Consider the following 15000-nt stretch of genomic DNA (forward strand, 5'->3'; position numbering starts at 1 on the left):
GAGGTCGTGGGTTCATGTTCTCGTCAGAGCTGCAGTTGAACGAGGAGGTCATGGGTTCATGTCCTCGTCAGAGCTGCAGTTGGACGAGGAGGTCGTGGGTTCATGTCCTCGTCAGAGCTGCAGTTGAACGAGGAGGTCATGGGTTCATGTCCTCGTCAGAGCTGCAGTTGAATGAGGAGGTCGTGGGTTCATGTCCTCGTCAGAGCTGCAGTTGAACGAGGAGGTCGTGGGTTCATGTTCTCGTCAGAGCTGCAGTTGAACGAGGAGGTCATGGGTTCATGTCCTCGTCAGATGTAGTTGAACGAGAAGGTCGTGGGTTCATGTTCTCGTCAGAGCTGCACTTGAACGAGGAGGTCGTGGGTTCATGTTCTCGTCAGAGCTGCAGTTGGACGAGGAGGTCGTGGGTTCATGTTCTCATCAGAGCTGCAGTTGAACGAGGAGGTCATGGGTTCATGTCCTCGTCAGATGTAGTTGAACGAGAAGGTCGTGGGTTCATGTTCTCGTCAGAGCTGCACTTGAACGAGGAGGTCGTGGGTTCATGTTCTCGTCAGAGCTGCAGTTGGACGAGGAGGTCGTGGGTTCATGTTCTCATCAGAGCTGCAGTTGAACGAGAAGGTCGTGGGTTCATGTTCTCGTCAGAGCTGCAGTTGAACGAGGAGGTCGTGGGTTCATGTTCTCGTCAGAGCTGCAGTTGGACGAGGAGGTCGTGGGTTCATGTTCTCATCAGAGCTGCAGTTGAACGAGGAGGTCGTGGGTTCATGTCCTCGTCAGAGCTGCAGTTGAATGAGGAGGTCGTGGGTTCATGTACTCGTCAGAGCTGTAGTTGAACGAGGAGGTCGTGGGTTCATGTCCTCGTCAGAGCTGCAGTTGAATGAGGAGGTCGTGGGTTCATGTTCTCGTCAGAGCTGCAGTTGGACGAGGAGGTCGTGGGTTCATGTTCTCGTCAGAGCTGCAGTTGAACGAGGAGGTCGTGGGTTCATGTTCTCGTCAGAGCTGCAGTTGAACGAGGAGGTCGTGGGTTCATGTTCTCGTCAGAGCTGCAGTTGAACGAGGAGGTCGTGGGTTCATGTTCTCGTCAGAGCTGCAGTTGGACGAGGAGGTCATGGGTTCATGTTCTCGTCAGAGCTGCAGTTGAACGAGGAGGTCGTGGGTTCATGTTCTCGTCAGAGCTGCAGTTGAACGAGGAGGTCGTGGGTTCATGTTCTCGTCAGAGCTGCAGTTGAACGAGGAGGTCGTGGGTTCATGTTCTCGTCAGAGCTGCAGTTGAACGAGGAGGTCGTGGGTTCATGTTCTCGTCAGAGCTGCAGTTGAACGAGGAGGTCGTGGGTTCATGTTCTCGTCAGAGCTGCAGTTGAACGAGGAGGTCGTGGGTTCATGTCCTCGTCAGATGTAGTTGAACGAGAAGGTCGTGGGTTCATGTTCTCGTCAGAGCTGCAGTTGAACGAGGAGGTCGTGGGTTCATGTTCTCGTCAGAGCTGCAGTTGAACGAGGAGGTCATGGGTTCATGTTCTCGTCAGAGCTGCAGTTGAACGAGGAGGTTGTGGGTTCATGTCCTCGTCAGAGCTGCAGTTGGACGAGGAGGTCGTGGGTTCATGTTCTCGTCAGAGCTGCAGTTGAACGAGGAGGTCGTGGGTTCATGTCCTCGTCAGAGCTGCAGTTGAACGAGGAGGTCGTGGGTTCATGTCCTCGTCAGAGCTGCAGATGAAAGAGGAGGTCATGGGTTCATGTCCTCGTCAGAGCTGCAGTTGAACGAGGAGGTCGTGGGTTCATGTCCTCGTCAGAGCTGCAGTTGAACGAGGAGGTCGTGGGTTCATGTCCTCGTCAGAGCTGCAGATGAAAGAGGAGGTCATGGGTTCATGTCCTCGTCAGAGCTGCAGTTGAACGAGGAGGTCGTGGGTTCATGTCCTCGTCAGAGCTGCAGATGAAAGAGGAGGTCATGGGTTCATGTCCTCGTCAGAGCTGCAGTTGAACGAGGAGGTCGTGGGTTCATGTCCTCGTCAGAGCTGCAGTTGGACGAGGAGGTCGTGGGTTCATGTCCTCGTCAGAGCTGCAGTTGGATGAGGAGGTCGTGGGTTCATGTTCTCGTCAGAGCTGCAGTTGAACGAGGAGGTTGTGGGTTCATGTTCTCGTCAGAGCTGCAGATGAAAGAGGAGGTCATGGGTTCATGTCCTCGTCAGAGCTGCAGTTGAACGAGGAGGTCGTGGGTTCATGTCCTCGTCAGAGCTGCAGATGAAAGAGGAGGTCATGGGTTCATGTCCTCGTCAGAGCTGCAGTTGAACGAGGAGGTCGTGGGTTCATGTCCTCGTCAGAGCTGCAGTTGGACGAGGAGGTCGTGGGTTCATGTCCTCGTCAGAGCTGCAGTTGGATGAGGAGGTCGTGGGTTCATGTCCTCGTCAGAGCTGCAGTTGGACGAGGAGGTCGTGGGTTCATGTCCTCGTCAGAGCTGCAGTTGGATGAGGAGGTCGTGGGTTCATGTTCTCGTCAGAGCTGCAGTTGAACGAGGAGGTTGTGGGTTCATGTTCTCGTCAGAGCTGCAGTTGAACGAGGAGGTCGTGGGTTCATGTCCTCGTCAGAGCTGCAGTTGAACGAGGAGGTCGTGGGTTCATGTTCTCGTCAGAGCTGCAGTTGGACGAGGAGGTCGTGGGTTCATGTCCTCGTCAGAGCTGCAGTTGGACGAGGAGGTCGTGGGTTCATGTTTTTGTTGATGCGTGTGTTTGATGGAGAGTGACAGCTCGCACTGACATGTCGACTATATTTAAACACGCGTGACCCGCAGCTGTCGCGGCGTCTCGTCCTCATCGCGGCGTCTGAGCCGCTCGTCCGCTCGCATCCGACCAGAGAACACGTCTGTTCTGCTGAGCCTCGGCAGGACCAGCAGGACCAGCAGGACCAGCAGGACCAGCAGGACCAGCAGGACCAGCAGGACCAGCAGGACCAGACCCAGTGTCTCCGGAGGAGGAACCACCCTCTGGGTTCTAAGTTCACGACACAAGAACTCCTGCAGCTCCGACAACTCGGTGACGACCTTTGACAACTTTCATGAAACAGACTCAGTTCCTCAGGGAGGATCTACTCCGAGTCTCTCCCGGAGGACGAGCTTCTTCTCTGGTCCAGACAGAGCCGACGACTTCAGGTGAGAATAGAGTTTAGTCTCTTGAAAGAGGTTTCGACCATTTCTGACTGAGCTCAGAGCAATGAACTATATGTGTAAAAACATTAATTGTTATTAAATTAATGTATTGATTCAATTATTCAAAGGTATAAAAACATATATAAGTTATAAGTTATAAGACATAAATAATATTCTGACAAACGTCACATGTGCTGCAGGAACAACATCTGATGCTTCTTCTTCTTCTCAGACCTTCAGGTCCTTCTCTCACGTGGACGCAGAAGAATCGATACCAAGCTATTATCTCTTCTCTCAAGAGCTGGACGTCTGTCACCAGCAGCACCAGATAATGAAGCAGACTTTTTTAAAACCATCGATCGAGCCTCACCTGAAGACTTCTTCAAGTAGCCGTTGGCGTCCACCGTGGTGTACATGACGCAAGGACCGGGCTGGTTCACTCCGAACGGCTGCGACACACAATTATACACAGTTACACACAAGTACACACAATTATACACAGTTACACACAATTATACACATTTACACACAAGTACACACATCACTCCATCAACTCTCGATGCGTTCAGGTTCAAATATTGACTTTTGTTGTTTTTTTAATTCAATGACAGATGAGATGTTTGTGAGCGATGAAGATGATGATGTTGAAGATGATGAAGATGATGATGATGAAGATGATGATGAAGATGATGATGTTGAAGATGATGAAGATGATGATGTTGAAGATGATGATGTTGAAGATGATGAAGATGATGATGATGATGATGGAGATGAAGATGATGATGATGATGAAGATGATGAAGATGATGATGAAGATGATGATGTTGAAGATGATGAAGATGATGATGATGATGGAGATGAAGATGATGAAGATGAAGATGAAGATGAAGATGATGAAGAAGATGATGATGATGATGTTGATGAAGATGGAAGATGAGGATGATGATGATGATGTTGAAGATTATGAAGATGAAGATGATGTTGATGAAGATGATGAAGATGATGAAGATGAAGAAGATGATGAAGAAGATGATGAAGATGATGAAGATGATGAAGATGAAGATGATGATGATGATGAAGATGATGAAGATGATGATGATGATGACGATGACGATGATGATGAAGATGAAGAAGAAGATGAAGAAGAAGATGAAGAAGATGAAGATGATGAAGATGATGATGAAGATGATGATGAAGATGATGATGACGATGATGATGAAGATGAAGAAGATGAAGATGATGATGAAGATGATGATGACGATGATGATGAAGATGAAGATGATGAAGATGATGATGAAGATGATGATGACGATGATGATGAAGATGAAGAAGATGAAGATGATGATGATGATGAAGATGATGATGACGATGATGAAGAAGATGATGATGATGAAGATGATGATGAAGATGAAGAAGAAGATGAAGATGAAGAAGATGAAGATGATTCAGTGGACGAGTTGTTGCTGTTTCTACTGCTCTTCTCCTCCATCTATCACCTCCTCCATCATTCCCTCTCTCCCTCCTCCTCCTTCTCTCTCTCCTCCTCCTTCATCTCTCCCTCTCCCTCCTTCATCTCTCCCTCTCCCTCCTTCATCTCTCCCTCTCTCCCTCCTCCCTCTCCTCCTCCTCCTCCTCCTCCTCCTCTCCTGACTGTCACAACAGACATGATCACTTCATCATGTCTTTATGATGAAGTGACGTCTGAGGATCTCAAACACCTTCATGTGAGGGAAGCGCAGCACGTGTGTGAGTCAGAGAGTCACTGTCCAGGTGCATGATTGACAGGTGATAACAATGATGTTTGAGGATGATATAGTGATGTTTTTTAGTGCGAATAAAGGTGAGAAGACGATGAACGACAGAACATGTGGAGAAACAATGAAAGTGACAACAGTTACGAGATATCAGAAGTGAAGGATGGAGATAGAGGAGTGATGGAAGAGAAGCACATGTTCACGGGTGTGATGAGGAGAAAGAGAAGATCGATGATAACAAAAGAAAGAGAGGAACGAGGATATGAAATAGAAGTAAAAGAAAACGATATAGAAGGAGAAAGAAGGAGGACCAGATGGAAAAGAAAAAGGAGGACTAGAGGTGAAGGTAGAAGAAGAGTACAAGAAAACGGTGAAGAAGACAGAAGAGGATAAGAAGGAGGGGAAAGAGGAGGAAAAAAATAAGAAAGAGAACAAGACGGGAAAGGAGGAGGAAAAATAGTAGGAAGAGAAAGATAATGAGGAGAAAAGGGAGAAGAGAAATGAATATGAGAATAAGATAGGGAGGAAAGAGAATGGGGAGAATGAGGAAGAAGAGGAGAAAAAGGAGGATAATATAGGTAAAAGAAGGAAGAGGAAAGAAGAACATGAGAATATGAAAATTAGAAGAAGACGGATAAGAAGGAAGGAGAGAATGAAGAGGAAAAGAAAAGAAGTTGGAGAAGATATTAAAGAAGGAGAAAAGAAAGGAGTATGAGATGAAACAAGAAGGAGGAGGAAAAGACAAGGAGGAGGGGAAGAGAGAGAGGAAAAAGGATTAGAAGATGATGAGAAAAAAAACGAGGAGGAGGAGAATGAGGAGAAATAGGAAGAGGAAGTACGAGTGGAGCTGAAGAAAGAAGGGAGTGTGAAGGAGGAGAGGAACACGAAGACTCACCGTGATGTTGTCTGGACAGTCGCTGGAGCAGAGGCCGCTGAGCACTGGAAGAGACAGACTGAAGGTCAGCATGTGTTCGCACCCTCTGACCTCATGCTCTGGCTCAAGAACATCCACATGAAGATCCTTCTCCAGAGTTTCTTCTTCACGATCCTCTCGTGAGATCAGTGAAGACACCAGAGTCTGACCACGAGGACCTCAGTGAAGACTTCATTGAATCATTAGAAAATGATCTTAAGCTCCGCCCACTGACAACACTTTGTTCTTCTGGAGATGAAATCTTGTTGACCATAACCACACCCACTCTGCTGTGACTGGTCGAGCATGGAGGTTTGTCACCGCGTGTCATCAAGGGTCTCCACCTCCAAGGGACTCGATGTATAAACAAAGCGTGATCACAGCTGGAGGAGGAGTGAAGCCATTATTAGTAAGTAAGTAAGTAAGTAATATTTATTTATATAGAGCTTTTCCAGACCAGGGTCACAAAGAACTTAAACAATCAAAACAATATTCAATAAAGTATATACTTTAAAGATCAAGATAAAACTGATAACAACACAGGAGTTCCAGAAAATCAAGGAAAAGAGCAACTTTATAAAGTAATAAGTAGTTGAAAAAATTGAAATTGAAAACATCTAATAAAATGACTATGGTGTGAAAAAATGAAAAATAAAAAATAAAATCCTAAAAAAATGTGTATAAAATGATTTTAAAACGAAAGAAAATAGAGATTTCAACATAAATTGAACAAATAAATAAAAGATACATACATTTATGTAAATACAGAGTCAAATAAATGAATTAAAATAAAGAAACATTTAGAGAAACAGTGATTAAATACATTAAATATAACAATAAAAATTATTCAAATCACACACGTTATTGTTATATGAACAAATATGACATATTTGCTTTTAATAATTGTTTATAAAATCCATATGAAAGCATGGAGTTGGTCATTTATTAATTTAGAAAATAAATGAAATACAGATTCTGAAAAGCTATTCCATCGCGGTGGTCTCCAGTGAAGAGGGTCAAAGGTCGTGCAACAACGTTCTCGAACGCATCACATGATCCTCGCGGCGAAACAACCTCGGCTTCGACGAAACATTAAAAAACTCTACGTGAGGCTCAAGCAAATGATGCGCTTTGATGTTTCCTGATGTTGCCTGAAGAACAATCCAGTCGGATGAACACGTCCTTTGATCCTGGTCTGCTTCAATGTTTGACACCTGATGACACTCGACCGTCAGGACAACCTCAAGACGACACCGTTACGATACGACGACACGTTACGATACGACGACACCGCTACGATACAACGACACCGTTACGATACGACGACACCGTTACGATACGACGACACCGCTACGATACGACGACACCGCTACGATACGACGACACCGTTACGATACGACGACACCGCTACGATACGACGACACCGCTACGATACAACGACACCGCTACGATGACACCGCTACGATACGACGACACCGTTACGATACGACGACACCGCTACGATACGACGACACCGCTACGATACGACGACACCGCTACGATACGACGACACCGCTACGATACGACGACACCGCTACGATACGACGACACCGTTACGATACGACGACACCGCTACGATACGACGACACCGCTACGATACGACGACACCGCTACGATACCACGACACCGTTACGATACGACGACACCGTTACGATAAGACGACACCGTTACGATAAGACGACACCGCTACGATACGACGACACCGTTACGATACGACGACACCGCTACGATACGACGACACCGTTACGATACGACGACACCGCTACGATACGACGACACCGCTACGATACGACGACACCGCTACGATACGACGACACCGTTACGATACGACGACACCGCTACGATACGACGACACCGCTACGATACGACGACACCGCTACGATACGACGACACCGCTACGATACGACGACACCGCTACGATACGACGACACCGCTACGATACGACGACACCGCTACGATACGACGACACCGCTACGATACGACGACACCGCTACGATACGACGACACCGCTACGATACGACGACAACGCTACGATACGACGACACCGCTACGATACGACGACACGTTACGATACGACGACACGTTACGATACGACGACACCGCTACGATACAACGACACCGTTACGATACGACGACACCGTTACGATACGACGACACCGCTACGATACGACGACACCGCTACGATACGACGACACCGTTACGATACGACGACACCGCTACGATACGACGACACCGCTACGATACAACGACACCGCTACGATGACACCGCTACGATACGACGACACCGCTACGATACGACGACACCGTTACGATACGACGACACCGCTACGATACGACGACACCGCTACGATACGACGACACCGCTACGATACGACGACACCGCTACGATACGACGACACGGCTACGATACGACGACACGGCTACGATACGACGACACGGCTACGATACGACGACACCGCTACGATACGACGACACCGCTACGATACGACGACACCGCTACGATACGACGACACCGCTACGATACGACGACACCGCTACGATACGACGACACCGCTACGATACGACGACACCGCTACGATACGACGACACCGCTACGATACGACGACACCGTTACGATACGACGACACCGCTACGATACGACGACACCGCTACGATACGACGACACCGCTACGATACGACGACACCGTTACGATACGACGACACCGTTACGATACGACGGCACCGCTACGATACGACGGCACCGTTACGATACGACGACACCGCTACGATACGACGACACCGCTACGATACGACGACACCGCTACGATACGACGACACCGCTACGATACGACGACACCGCTACGATACGACGACACCGCTACGATACGACGACACCGCTACGATACGACGACACCGTTACGATACGACGACACCACTACGATACGACGACACCGCTACGATACGACGACACCGCTACGATACCACAACACCGTTACGATACGACGACACCGCTACGATACGACGACACCGCTACGATACGACGACACCGTTACGATACGACGACACCGTTACGATACGACGACACCGTTACGATACGACGACACCGTTACGATACGACGACACCGCTACGATACGACGACACCGCTACGATACGACGACACCGCTACGATACGACGACACCGCTACGATACGACGACACCGCTACGATACGACGACACCGTTACGATACGACGACACCGCTACGATACGCCGACACCGCTACGATACGACGACACCGTTACGATACGACGACACCGCTACGATACGACGACACCGCTACGATACGATGACACCGCTACGATACGACGACACCATTACGATACCACGACTCCGTTACGATACCACGACACCGCTACGATACGACGACACCGTTACGATACGACGACACCGCTACGATACGACGACACCGCTACGATACGATGACACCGCTACGATACGACGTCACCATTACGATACCACGACTCCGTTACGATACCACGACACCGCTACGATACGACGACACCGTTACGATACGACGACACCGCTACGATACGACGACACCGCTACGATACGACGACACCGTTACGATACGACGACAGCGTTACGATACGACGACACCGCTACGATACGATGACACCGCTACGATACGACGACACCATTACGATACCACGACACCGCTACGATACGATGACACCGCTACGATACCACGACACCGTCACGATACCACGACTCCGTTACGATACCACGACACCGCTACGATACGACGACACCGCTACGATACGACGACACCGTTACGATACGACGATACCGTTACGATACGACGGCACCGCTACGATACGACGACACCGTTACGATACGAACCGAACATGAGCGAAGGTCGGCTCTGAGATTGTGACTTCGGTTCCTAGAGAAGAAGTGGTCTTGGTTGGGCGGCTGAAGACAACAGGGATCAGCCTGTTCCTGGTCGTCGACACCTGGAGCTACAGACTAGTATCTTAAGAGTCGACGTCGTCTCCACAAGCAGACCCGAGGTCGACACATCACAGGTTCGGGACCGAAGTCTATGGTCAAAGGACGGATCGATCGTCGGGAATTACCATCCTTCAGTTCTCCAGGTTCAAAACCTGAGGTGATCCAGGAAATCGATTCAGCATAAGGATTACGAGCGTGTCTTCTTTGACCTTCAAACCTGGGTCACTCTTTTAAGACTCAAACTGACCTTGTCCGGTATGGGAAGAGTCACTTCCTTATCTGGTCAGGTGACCTCTGAGTCAGTCTTCCTGGTTCTCAGGACCAATCAGATCCCAGGAGAGATTTGACAGGAGGAAGATCCAGGTCTTTAAACTCAACCATGAACGGGATTATGATGCAAGTGCAGAGTTCTGCCCCTCGACGGCCCCCCATGGTAGCACCTGAGATCAGGTTCCTGTGTCACCCTTCACTGCCCTCTGTAACTGGTGCCACAGTTATCCTTCCTCTACTGTCCAAGACCACCATGTGGGTCACCAGGACCCTCGCTGGGAGGCCAGGGTGGGGGGTCTGTAGGGGAGCACCTGCTGACCAGGGTTTGATCCAAAGGGCCACGAGAGCCGACAAAAGGGATCTTAAGTGAAGTAAAGACTGCTCACCAGTCGGGGGGGTTCGGTCTTTGACTGGTCTTTGGGACGTGAGCGAGTCTAAGTCGACGAACAGGGTCACAACAGGAACTGGAATCCAAACAGTCCCAGAACCGAGTCTTACCCAGTGACCGTTAGAAGCAGATTCTTCTTCAGCCGCGTCTACGTTCATGTTGTGTTGAACTCGTGCTCATTACGTTCATGTTGTGTTGAACTCGTACTCAACGTGTGTGTAGCGACTTGTGTGTGATGCTAATGACAAGCAGCAAATGAACACAGTTAACGAGTGAATTCATCTATTTGAAGATTCTACTGTTGACCAGGAAAAGACAGAAGGAGAAAAGAAAACACGAGAGTCCTTCACATCTCAGTGGATAGAGTGTTGCTGCAGGAGCTGAGAGTGTGTGTGTGTGTGAGAGTATGTGTGTGTCCGGCAGCGTGGGCATGTGTGGAGTGTGTTAGTGTGTGGAGTGTGTGTTTGTGTGTTAGCGTTGGCATGTGTCGTGTGTGTGTGTGTGTGTGTGTGTGTGTGTGTTAGTTTGGGCATGTGTGGAGTCTGTGTTTGTGTGTCAGCGTTGGCATGTGTGGTATGTGTGTGTGTGTGTGTGTGTCTTAGTGTGGACATGTGTGGAGTGTGTGTGTGTGTTTGTGAACTGTGTGTGTGTGCATGTGTTTGCGTGAGTGTGTGTGTGAGTGTGTGTGTGTGTGTGAGAGTGTGTGTGTGTGTGAGAGTGTGTGTGTGTGTTTGAGTGTGTGTGTGTGTGTGTTCGAGTGTGAGTGTGTTTGAGTGTCTGTGTGTGTGTGTGTGTTTGAGTGTGTGTGTGTGTGTGTGTGTGTGTGTTTGAGTGTGTGTTTGAGTGTGTGTGTGTGTGTTTGAGTGTGTGTGTGTGTGTGTTTGAGTGTGTGTGTGTGTGTGTGTGTTTGTGTGTGTGTGTGTGTGTGTTTGAGTGTGTGTTTGAGTGTGTGTGTGTGTGTGTGTGTGTGTGTGTGTGTGTGTGTGTGTGTGTGTGTGTGTGTGTTTGAGTGTGTGGGGGTGTGTGTGTGTGTGTGTGTGTGTGTGTGTGTGTGTGTGTGTGTGTGTGTGGGCTCAGCTGACATCACACTCGTGTGAGAAGCTTTAAACGAGTGTTTCTGGTGGAGGCAGCGTTCGTTCTTCACACTTCACTCCCAGGTTGACGTGTAACAACATAAGCTGCTCCGGACAAAACACGCCCAGAATAGCTTCACACGTCTGCTGGGAAAACACTCGCTGCTCGGCGGCGCAGAAACAAGGCCTTTGTTCGGCAGCAGAGCAGCAGGTTGGGATGAGGGACGACCTGATCGAGGATGAACTGGTGTGTGTCAAACCTCCATCATCCTGACGAGCAGGTGTCGCTGCTGCATCTTGTGTTTGCCCTTTGACCTTCTGATCGTCTCTGACCTGTTGCAACCCTTGACCTCAGAGCCACTCGCTCCATTTCATCTTATTCACCACTTAAAGAACTAACTTCTGGCTCTCGTTGAAGAGATTAAAAAGGAGCAGAATGAAGATTGAACGATCATAATTAGTGCTGCAGCGATACAATCAACACAATCAACACAATCAACACAATCTCACGATGTCATTCGATACATTTTGATCATTTTGGAAATGATTTAAGGACATTTTAGCGACACCTTGTTCTTGTTTGGGTAAATGACCAGAACAGAAAAAACAAAATATGTCCAAACATCAGCTTTTAAAATCTACTATAGTCAGTGTATCCTCTCGTTCTCAGTCATTGTCATGATCTGACCGGGAACACGTGATATCGGGGGGACAGAGAGCTCGTCGAGGGGGGAAGACACGTGGCGACGGACTCTGTGTTTACGTCAACGACGCCTGGTGCCACAAACGCTGCTATGGTCTACAAACACTGCTATGGTCTACAAACGCTGCTATGGTCTACAAACACTTCTATGGTCTACAATCGCTGCTATGGTCTACAAACACTTCTATGGTCTACAATCGCTGCTATGGTCTACAAACACTTCTATGGTCTACAAACGCTGCTATGGTCTACAAACGCTGCTATGGTCTACAAACACTGCTATGGTCTACAAACGCTGCTATGGTCTACAAACACTTCTATGGTCTACAAACACTTCTATGGTCTACAAACGCTGCTATGGTCTACAAACACTTCTATGGTCTACAATCGCTGCTATGGTCTACAAACACTTCTATGGTCTACAAACGCTGCTATGGTCTACAAACACTTCTATGGTCTACAATCGCTGCTATGGTCTACAAACACTTCTATGGTCTACAATCGCTGCTATGGTCTACAACCACGTCTATGGTCTACAATCGCTGCTATGGTCTACAAACACTTCTATGGTCTACAAACGCTGCTATGGTCTACAAACACTTCTATGGTCTACAATCGCTGCTATGGTCTACAAACACTTTTATGGTCTACAATCGCTGCTATGGTCTACAAACACTTCTATGGTCTACAATCGCTGCTATGGTCTACAAACGCTGCTATGGTCTACAAACACTTCTATGGTCTACAATCGCTGCTATGGTCTACAAACACTTCTATGGTCTACAATCGCTGCTATGGTCTACAAACGCTGCTATGGTCTACAAACACTTCTATGGTCTACAATCGCTGCTATGGTCTACAAACACTTCTATGGTCTACAAACGCTGCTATGGTCTACAAACACTTCTATGGTCTACAATCGCTGCTATGGTCTACAAACACTTCTATGGTCTACAATCGCTGCTATGGTCTACAACCACTTCTATGGTCTACAATCGCTGCTATGGTCTACAAACACTTCTATGGTCTACAAACGCTGCTATGGTCTACAAACACTTCTATGGTCTACAATCGCTGCTATGGTCTACAAACACTTTTATGGTCTACAATCGCTGCTATGGTCTACAAACACTTCTATGGTCTACAATCGCTGCTATGGTCTACAAACGCTGCTATGGTCTACAAACACTTCTATGGTCTACAATCGCTGCTATGGTCTACAAACACTGCTCATCTCGGTTTATGAGTCTACGATTATTCAATTCCGGCCTTTCTACCTGCCATTAGTGGCATCATACACCCCCCGTCTCCAATAACAACAGAATGCCACCAGCACAGCAGTGACCAGCAGACAGCACCACCCAGATATCTTCCTCATCCTGGCTGGAGGTTTCAACCAAGCCAACCCAAAGAACGTGTTTCCACAACTAACACAACACATCAACTTCCCAACACGAGGCAACAATATCCTGGACCATGTTTACTACACACACCAAGGTGCCTACATAGATCGTCCTCTCCACCATCTCGGAGCCTCAGACCTCACCACTGCTATGCTAATGCCAGCAGACAGGCCGCTGTCAACAAACCAGCTAAAAGGCTGAGTCGCGTGTGGCCTGAGGGTTCTACAGAAGCACTCCAGGACTGCTCCTCCACCACAGACTGGAGCATGTTCAGAGAAGCAGCCACCTACAACGGCACCTCAGACCTCCAAGAGTACATGGACGATGTCTCGGTCACCAGAACCATCTCCATTTGGGCCAACCAGAAGCCATGACTGACAAGTAAAGTCTACTGGTTCTTGAGAGCTCGGAACACATCCTTCAAAGCTGGAGACAAGATGGGTCTGAGGACGGCCAGGGCTAACCTGTCACGAGGTATCAGGATGGCCAACAGGGGGTTCTCCAGGAGGATTGCTGACCGCTTCAACGACAGCAGAGACACCAGGAACCTTTGGCAAGGGATGCAGACTATAATGGACTAAAACAACAAACGACTTATTCGCTCACTTTGAGGCAAACAACAGCACACAGGCACAGAAGACAACACCTCCTCCTGAGGACCAGGCACAGAAGACAACACCTCCTCTTGAGGACCAGGCGCTCACGCTATCCCCAGAGAGTGTGAGGCGATGCCTCAGAGGCACAAACCCACGGAAAGCCCAGGGTCGTGATAACATTACTGGTCGTGTCCTGAGAGACTGTGCAGAGGAGCTCACAGATTTTGTCACCGACATCTTCAACTTCTCACTGAGACAATCTGTTGTCCTCTCAGGCCTCAAAGCCACCACCATCATCCCAGTCACAAAGAAGTCGTCCATCTCCAGCTACAACGACTACCGTCTGATCGCACTCACTCCATCCTCATGAAGTGCTTCGAGCGGCTAGTCCTGCAACATATAAATTCTGAGCTCACTGGCCAAAAAAGCCCACCAGCGCCTGTACTTCCTCCACAGACTGAGGAGAGCAAGAGCCCCACCACCCATGATGCATCACCGTGTGGTACCTGCACAGTGTCCTGCCAAAAGAAGCTGCAGCGCATCGTGAGAGCAGCTGAGAAGATCATTGGCTTTGACAGTCATCAGCTCCTCCAGGATCATCAGCTCCATCCTGGTTATTAATCCTTCCATTAGTCTCTAATGAAGGAAGTTTAGACGGTAACATAGAGAGCGACCTGACGATACCTATCTGATCATCTTTTCACTTCTCAAACCAACTCCTTTAGATCGTTTCAGTCCCGTCTTAGTTTAGAAAAAGGGGAA

At 48.5% G+C, this 15000-nt stretch overlaps 1 protein-coding gene across 1 annotated transcript in view; it reads right to left on the bottom strand.

Moving 5' to 3' along the window:
- The window catches only part of itfg1 (integrin alpha FG-GAP repeat containing 1), a 157447-nt gene that overhangs the window by 26580 nt on the left and 115867 nt on the right, over positions 1–15000 (bottom strand). The window contains exons 13-14 of the mRNA XM_087793023.1: positions 5780–5823; positions 3501–3579 (exon numbers count right to left, since the gene is read on the bottom strand). Coding sequence (XP_087649149.1) covers positions 3501–3579; positions 5780–5823 — 123 coding nt within the window. The remainder of the gene's footprint in view (positions 1–3500; positions 3580–5779; positions 5824–15000) is intronic.

The sequence above is a fragment of the Callionymus lyra genome, chromosome 6 (genome assembly GCF_982586985.1).
Source record: "Callionymus lyra chromosome 6, fCalLyr1.hap1.1, whole genome shotgun sequence".
Lineage (NCBI taxonomy): Eukaryota > Metazoa > Chordata > Actinopteri > Syngnathiformes > Callionymidae > Callionymus > Callionymus lyra.